Source organism: Triticum aestivum, chromosome 1D, assembly GCF_018294505.1.
Source record: "Triticum aestivum cultivar Chinese Spring chromosome 1D, IWGSC CS RefSeq v2.1, whole genome shotgun sequence".
Taxonomy (NCBI): domain Eukaryota; kingdom Viridiplantae; phylum Streptophyta; class Magnoliopsida; order Poales; family Poaceae; genus Triticum; species Triticum aestivum.
Window position 1 is genome coordinate 362,409,749 of NC_057796.1, and position 8,615 is coordinate 362,418,363.

The following is an 8,615-nucleotide window of genomic DNA, read 5'->3' on the forward strand; positions in this document are numbered from 1 at the left end:
TATACTTAAAATCAGGGGGGCATCCGTCCAAATATATTATGCAAATTGCATATGTAATCAGGGTAGTAGTTCTAATACAATTCTCAGGAGGGAACTTAAATGTATATGCTATCTGTAGTAAACCAAGCATTGCAATGCAGAGAATCAAACCAAGCATTACTTCAAGGCTATAAAGAGAATCAAATCAACAACCACCATCATGGCTGAGAACCACCAATGTACGCCCATCCTGCAAAGCAAAGTTGTTTCTTAGTAAATATTCAAACTACATTCCAAAAAAGACATTTTAGAAGTTGTGTTTAAATGTATGAACTTTTTTCAGTGCGTCTAACCTTCGATATTTGCCTGCCAGCGACGGCAATTCTCATTCGCACTTTTATCAACTTGAACATGTGCATGTATAATTGACAGATCAAGTAAATCAGTGTCAACATATTTCACATTTGTGGTAGTATACTTTGTTTACTCTATGGCCACCCTCCACGGGGCTTGTTTCTCGACCTGCTGGTTCGACCTCCTGAGCAAACTTTTGGTTTGCTGTCGCATTGGCGATCTCAGCTTTAGTTGCTGTAGCAAAACATAAATGCATTAGTTCATTCGTGTCCAATACACGACCACCATGTTTTGCATCACCTCATTTCTGCCTTCACGCAAACTTACCATTTTGATCATACAGTTTTTGATACATCATTGCAACCTCAGTCTTCTTCCCGCGGGCCATCATTTTTATCATACATTTCTTGATACATTTTCGTGACATCTGGATCTTGCAGCTCTTGCTCCCTCAGCTTTCTATCTGTCTCAGACAACTTAGCGTGCTCAGGATCATCAGACCATTCTTCCATATCAACTTCATCATTGCTTTCATCATCAGAGATGTCAATAACCCCGTGAACCAAACCCGTCGTCGCACTCGCAGCCGGTGCACGGGATGCTATCTCCATCTCATCTGCAGAAGCATACACACAAATGTAAGCACACAATTATAAGTTGCTTCTGCATCCAGGAATCAGTAAGCATTTTTAGATCAAAGTTTTTTCCTGTACTCACATTCCGCATCCAGCTCTGCTTCAAGTTGCCGAGCAAGTTGATCATCTAGATGCACGTCATCTATCCGCTCCACCCTGCGCACAACCACATCATCAGGCCCCTGCACATCACCATCTCCAACACCTTCTTGTTTTACCAATGGGATGCTTGTGCGTGCCCTAACATCGCATGATGCCGCCTGAGAGGCATGTACATGCATCGCGTTGATCTCCTCCAGAACAACATCCATTAAACCAGCATCAGCTACCAGAAACAAGCCCCAAGATGTGTTACCATATATGATCATCCATTCACATTTTGCAAAAACAAAATAGTCTAATTGCAAACCATTCTTCTGAAGATGGACCTACTATCTTACTAGGGCAATTGTTATCTTCGTCTTGCACAAGTGGTACAACCTTGTTCACGTCCGCATCTTCCTTGACCACACTGTCAGTGCTAGGGGCTGATGTTCGTACTGCTCGGCCCCCTTCAAGTTTGAAAGAGATTATTCTTAGCAAGGCATCAACATTTGTCATCGGTAAGCTCATAAAAAATTCTCAACCTGAGAGGGATTACAAATGATTTGTGTCAACCAAACTGATTCTCTGCTCATCTAATTACAGTTCAAACTACTAACTCACATGAAGCCTAATTAGATTAAAACATCAAGTCCTCACACTAATTCATATCAGACCATGGATTACTGCCACACCAAGAATTCAACCAACAATGCACGGCCACAAACAGCCTGGAAATACGTTTAGTGAAATTCTTCATAGCACAGATCAAATTTTAAATTCAGTTCCCCTCACCTTTTATTCCAACCAGGAGCCTGGGGATTTATCTTTCCTATGGAGAGCTCAAAAGTCGGAGGCGAGTTGTCCTTCTCACTGTTGCCGCTTGAGCCACGTTGCAGATTCGCCCATCTCCGCTCATCGCCGCCGGTGCAGACGCCACGCAGATCCGCCCATCGCCGCTCACACCCGTGCCCTCCAGCAACGGCACCACCACCGTTCGCCTATTACCGTCCGCCGGCAAACTCCGGCAGCAGACTCTCTCCTACCTCCTCACTCAGCGTGGATCTATGGCAGAGAAAGCAAATAAACCTCAGTCCCATGTGCTCCACTCTACAGATCACACACAAATTGGGGGAAAATCTCTCTCATACCTACGGATTGGATGCATGAGGAACTCCATTAAGCGTCGGTCGCCCGTTCTCCCACTTCCCCCTCTCTACCTCGTCACCTAAAATGGTTGCCGCATTGGGGAAGAAGAGTCTGGATCTGCAGTCGTTTCGAGGCTGTCGCTCTTTTTTTTTTAGGATGGTTGTCGCTCTTGACGGAAAGCATCTTATCCGAGCCACGGAACAGACGTACAACAACGAACCTGGGCCACGGCTCAGCCCGTCATCGGGAGACGGCCGCCAAGCAGCTGGCCTACTCCTAGCACCTGACACATATGTATTCTGGCATAGTGCGCAATTACCAGGGCTTCAAAAGCAACCGTATTAGGAATTGGCCCAGATCCCCATGCGCTAGCGAAGGCACAAGATATCGAGCGCATATGTGCTCGTGACCATATACTCTACGTCCAAACAACACCTCGTTTCCTTACACAAGCATGAGCTAGGCCAGTTGTACGGAGCAAAGGTGATCCACTGGCAGGCCGGGAGTTTGATCCCTCACGGCTACATATATATTTGCTCCATTCATTGGACCTGCAACATAAGCCTCGATTGACGGCCCAAGTTGGCCCTTATGCGCTGGACGTGAAAATATTATTTTTTGCCGGATTCATGAAGCCCGTAACGTTGGTCCTTGTGCACGAGACGTGAAAAAGGCCTATTAAGCCGTGAAAGATCAAGGATGTCGCCTAGAGGGGGGGGGTGAATAGGCGCTTTAAATAATTACGGTTTAGGCTTGAACAAATGCGGAATAAACCTAGTGGTCAATTTTTCAAGCACAAAACCTACAACAACTAGGCTCACCTATGTGCACCAACAACTTATGCTAAGCAAGATAAACTACCAGGTGATATTAAGATATATGACAAGAAACAATATGACTATCATAAAGTAAAGTGCATAAGTAAGGCCTCGGGTAAGAGGTAACCGAGGCACGCGGAGACGACGATGTATCCCGAAGTTCACACCCTTGCGGATGCTAATCTCCGTTTGGAGCGGTGTGGAGGCACAATGCTCCCAAAGAAGTCACTAGGGCCACTCTAATCTCCTCACGCCCTTGCACAATGCAAGATGCCGTGATTTCACTAAGGGACCCTTGAGGGCGGTCACCGAACCTGTACAAATGGCAACCCTTGGGGGCAGTCACCAAACCCGTACACTTTGGCAACCCTTGGGGGAGGTCACCGGTAACCGTCAAATTGCTCGGGGCGATCTCCACAACCTAATTGGAGACCCCGACGCTTGCCCGGAGCTTTACACCACAATGATTGACCTCCGAACACCACCAACCGTCTAGGGCGCCCAAGCACCCAAGAGGAACAAGCTCAAGGGTACTAAGCACCCAAGAGTAATAAGCTTTTCAACTTGTAACTTCCACGTATCACCGTGGAGAACTCAAACCAATGCACCAAATGCAATGGCAAGGGCACACGGAGTGCCCAAGTCCTTCTCTCCCAAATCCCACCGAAGCAACTAATGCTAGGGAGGAAAATGAGATGAAGAACGAAGAAGAGAACACAAAGAACTCCAAGATCTAGATCCAAAGGGTTCCCCTCACATAGAGGAGAAAGTGATTGGTCGAAATGTGGATCTAGATCTCCTCTCTGTTTCCCCCCAAAAACTAGCAAGAATCCATGGAGGGATTGAGAGTTAGCAAGCTCGAAGAAGGTCAACAATGGGGGAAGAACACGAGCTCAAAGGATAAGGTTCATTGGGGAAGAAGACCCCCTTTTATAGGTGGGGAAAAATCCAACCGTTATGCTCACAGCCCGCACAGAGCGGTACTACCGCTCGTCCTCACGGTACTACTGCTAGGGGTGGCGGTACTACTGCTTGCGAGCGGTACTAAAAAAATACATCCGTGCCTACCACCGTTGGACTTGTGACGAGTTTTTGGTCCGGAGCGAAAGTAGCCACGGAAGTAGCCGCGGTAGTACCGCTCCAAGGGGTAATAAAAAATTACATCCCCTCCAAGCGGTAGTACTGCTCCCACGAGCGCTAGTATCGCTGGAGCTTTTATAAGGACACCAAAACTGACACAACTTCTGCAAACGGACTTTGAATTCAACGAAACCAAGTTTATTGGAAAGCTAGCGACAAGGGCTAACACAATCTTGATAGAAATAACAATAAGAAGCAAATTATAAAAGGCCCATAATAAAATGGTGAGAACCCTTCCTCGAATAAGACCGGTAAAACCTCCAACCGAAAATGCAATAGAGGAAGTATGTGAACTCCGTTTTCGATGAACTCGAGCTTGTCAAGAAGATGACCATAAGCCCTAAGACTCACAAAGAGAACCAAGCAAGAACCAAGAAAGATGATGCAAGGATGCAATGGTTTGAGCTCTCTGCGAACGATACGATCAAGCTACTCATCAAGAGCCCCCCTTGATAGTACGGCAATCGATCCTATAACCCGGTCTCTCAACTACCACCATGAGACCGGTAAAATAGAAAACCTATCAAGGGCAAACCTTTGTCTTGCACAAAGTCCACTTGAGCTAGATGTAGACGATCTTGACTTCCTCAAGTTGGACCACCTTTCTTGATTGCGTTGGCTCGGTGAAGACTAGTAGGTTGCTCCCCCATACTCCACTATGGGTGAGCCACTCTTCGACACATCTTCACAAATCCATTGTCACCACAATGGATGGCAAGCTTCAAGCACTTGATGTATTGGTGATGCATCACTTGAACTTGCACACCGCAACCTAACCCCACAAAGAACTCTCACGAAGACTATGGGTTAGTACACAAAGCGTAATTGACAATGCTTACCATACCATGGGATCGCTTGATCCCTCTCGGTACATCTTCTACGCTTTGTGTGTTGATCAACTTGGTTCACTCTTTGACTTAGTCTTGATCAACCTCTCACAAGACCAATCTTAGGGTAATTCCTTGAATAGCACCTTGGTCGACACGAACTCTCCTTGAAACCAACACATGTATTCCAAGAAAAGCCTATGGACAAAACCTTCAAATATAACTCAAGGCAACCATTAGTCCATAGAGATTGTCATCAATTACCAAAACCAAACATGGGGGCACCGCATGTTCTTTCAATCTCCCCTATTTTGGTAATTGATGACAATCACTTTCAAGAGAGTTTATACAAGGAATTATGCATCACCATGCAATGCAACAACCAATAATGCATGCATATGAGGTGCAAACGCTTAGGAACACAAACAAAGCAAGAAAAGATGACTCTCTAAACTCCTCCACAAAACTCTCTGAAACTTCTCCCCCATTGGCATTGATTGCCAAAATGGGAGAAAAGCTTAGAAGGCCAATATAAATTGTGTTTCTCCATAAATTGTGTATTTCTCCACAAGAGAGTGGAATGCAATACACATATCCAATGGTAAATACTTGGAGGAAGACAAACTATATTGAGGCCCAAAGATTGCAAAAGAATGATATGCCACAAAGACATAACAAAAAGAGAAACAAGCAATCAAGCAATCAAAAGATACCAATTGAAGCAAGCTATCAAAAGATACCAATTCAACCAACTAGACCAATGATCCTACGTGCCACATGAATAAAAGATATTATGATATGAGCAAAGGAGTGTTCTAGAGAAACTAGAGAAGCTCCCCATGATTTGTGCACAATTTAGTTTTGTAATTGGATACACCGAGCACAAAATAGGATCGTCACTCCCCCAAGATCAATAGAACCTCACGACAAGTGCAAGAGAGCAACAGAGTGTTCTAAAGACACTAGTGAAGCTCCCCATGATTTGTGCACTCCTTAGAATATTTGCATTAGGATACCAAGTGCACAAAATAGGATCATAACTCCTCGAAAATCAATAGAAATTCACAACAAGTGTAAGTGAGCATGTAGGAAACAAAGCCTAGCACAAGCAATAAACACATGGTTGAGCAACATGTAAAAGAGGCAACTTAAGAATAGGCTCAACCAAAATGATGTGTGTGAGTCATGGCAAAGCACTTGAGAAGACTGAAATAAGGATGAGCATTAAGCATCAACATAGTCTTGGACAAATGAGATACACGGTGCATGACATGTCCTCCCCACACACACCCAACTAGCAAATGGGTTCACAAGCTCACTAAAAAGATAACAACAAAGCTTGCGACAACCCATGGTGAAGATAGAAGATGAAAGCCTCATCAAGACAAGGGATACCAATTAAGATGGCAAAAGCCTCGTAAAGACAAGCATGAGGAAAATAATCTTCACCACACAAGAGTGCATCAAGATGCAACGAGACAAGACACGCACTCAAGGCAAAAGCTTTCACAGAGCCACAAAGGAAATAACATAAGAAGGACAAGGTGGACGTGAAAGAAAGGATATCATCTAGAGATGTAATTTCTCTCAAGTGTATAAGGTTCTAGGTAGACGAAATCATGATGATATATATCTACAAAGAAGGATGTACACCGGAAATAATTATAACACAAAGGAACAAGAGATACAAAAGGAAGTCATACATATACCGATAAGATATTTGCTTGGAAGCATAGCACATGGCTAGATATGGTCTTATAGTATATAAATGAATTCCTACCACACACCCATCAAAGACATCACAACTAGCAACATGAAATCATCGTTGAGATGCTTTGAGAAAGGAAATAAGTATCACAAGATGGAATGAATATCATGCCAAGATGCAACCTACACAAGGTTGAATGCAAGAAAAGAATGCATGAATAGATACTTGTTACCGAGATATCATTGGAAGGATGTAGAAGAAACCAATTGAAGGTAGTAGATAATAGTTCATTGAGCATCCTAGCTTGACTCCAATAAGCACATGGTGACACCACCTTCCTTGTGAGCGAGCCGAGCATCCAATGCATCTCCAATTGTTCCTAGAACAACAACACAAACAAAATGGTACCCAAACTCATTGGGACCAAAGAGTTAGAAACACCAATATACATAGGACAAACTCCACATAAATATGTGCATATAGATAAGGAAATGAATTTCATGCACATCTCATCTAATTTGAGACTTGGTGGAGTTTCCCCTATATATTGGGTCAAAGAAGGAAAGCATGCCAAAGAAACTACATGAAGTTAATATGCATGCTCAATACTTTCAAGAACCGATACCAATTGACAAAGAAATACCAAGTGAAGAAGAGATACCAAATGAATAAATCAACACTTGGAGGATATCAAATGAAAGATACATCAAGGAATGAGATATCCAATGATACACGCAAAAAGAAAGATGTCAAACTCCCAAAAGAGAGAATGGTTCCAAACAAACTAAGTGCTCTACAAAGTTTCATGATGGCACAAAGTACTAAAAAGAAACGGTTTGCATTCCACCAACATACACTTGATAAGGATCACAAGGTGAGCGTTCTAAGAAAAATAGGATAGCTCCCCCAAGCATTGTGCATTATAGAGAATTTGCATTTGAATACAAAAAGCACAAGATGGGATCACCACTTTCACTATATCTATACAAACACTAGATAAGCTCAAGGAAATAACAAGATCCACAAGTGGTATGGAATACAATGGGAGTTGACACAATCCTAGGCACGAGATAAGGCAAATAAAAGCAAAGGCCAATGTAAAGATGATCAATAATTTCTACCACACATAAGTGAGTACCAATTGTCATAAGACAAGAAGTATTTGGAAATAATTCCCGTTGGTAGATAGCAAGGATATCCAACATCATCTTCACACCAAACACAAGCAAATTGCAACTTGTAGAGCTAACATGCCACCTAGGAACAAGATAATCTACAATATCAACACTAGGTGACAATATCTCAAATGTACACATTTTCTAGGCTAGTAATATACATAGCATATTACTCCCCCATAATGTGATACCAATTAAAGAAAACTTAACAAGAGGCAATAAGAGGATCCAACAAGAGATAATTAATGGACTATTTAGAATCTGAATTTCTCATGAGAAGACATACCACATAGTGACTAGATAAGCTTGCAACATCAATACTAGGTGGTATTCCTCATGTACACACATTTATGGGACCGTGAGGTGCACAAAGCACATCACTCCCCCAAAATGGGATGTTCCATTAATCTCTCACAAGAGCCAACTAACATACAAACAAGATGCGCAAAAGGCTCAACGCACTACACACACGTACATGATGTGCAAACCAACACACACATACTTGATTACTCAAGATAAGCAAATTGGAGGCACAACATATACAACCACATGCAAGGAAAAAAACCAAAACATGCAAAGGGGCAAGTAACTTTCAATGTAAACAATTTAAGTAAAAGTTACCTCAAGGAGGCACACTGGATATAAGATAGAAACTTGATAATCCAATTGACTTGGCTTGAGACAATATGAATGATGAAGATCCCTTAATTCTTCATGATGTAGACAAGTCTCCAATGCTCTCCATCAAC

General features: G+C 42.9%; 1 protein-coding gene across 2 annotated transcripts; it reads right to left on the minus strand.

The window, feature by feature from the left end:
- Positions 1-679: 679 nt before the first annotated feature.
- Positions 680-2,084, minus strand: LOC123170038 (uncharacterized). Of its 2 annotated transcripts, XM_044587893.1 has the most exons (4): positions 1,845-2,084; positions 1,409-1,519; positions 1,051-1,293; positions 680-949 (listed from the first exon to the last, which is right to left on the minus strand). In XM_044587893.1, the coding sequence occupies exons 3-4, from the start codon at positions 1,277-1,279 to the stop codon at positions 699-701; spliced, it is 480 nt and encodes a 159-aa protein (XP_044443828.1). In that variant the 5' UTR covers positions 1,280-1,293; positions 1,409-1,519; positions 1,845-2,084; the 3' UTR covers positions 680-698. The 2 variants fall into 2 exon arrangements, with proteins under 2 accessions (XP_044443828.1, XP_044443821.1); XM_044587886.1 differs by having other exon boundaries at positions 1,051-1,519.
- Between the last annotated feature and the right edge of the window lie 6,531 nt (positions 2,085-8,615).

Bases quoted from the DNA above. Each gene is read 5' to 3' on its own strand.
- LOC123170038 (XM_044587886.1), bottom strand. From the start codon at position 1,336: ATGATCATATATGGTAACACATCTTGGGGCTTGTTTCTGGTAGCTGAT. The intron at 950-1,050 runs GTGAGTACAGGA...ATGCTTCTGCAG, and splicing joins AGCAGAGCTGGATGCGGAAT to ATGAGATGGAGATAGCATCC.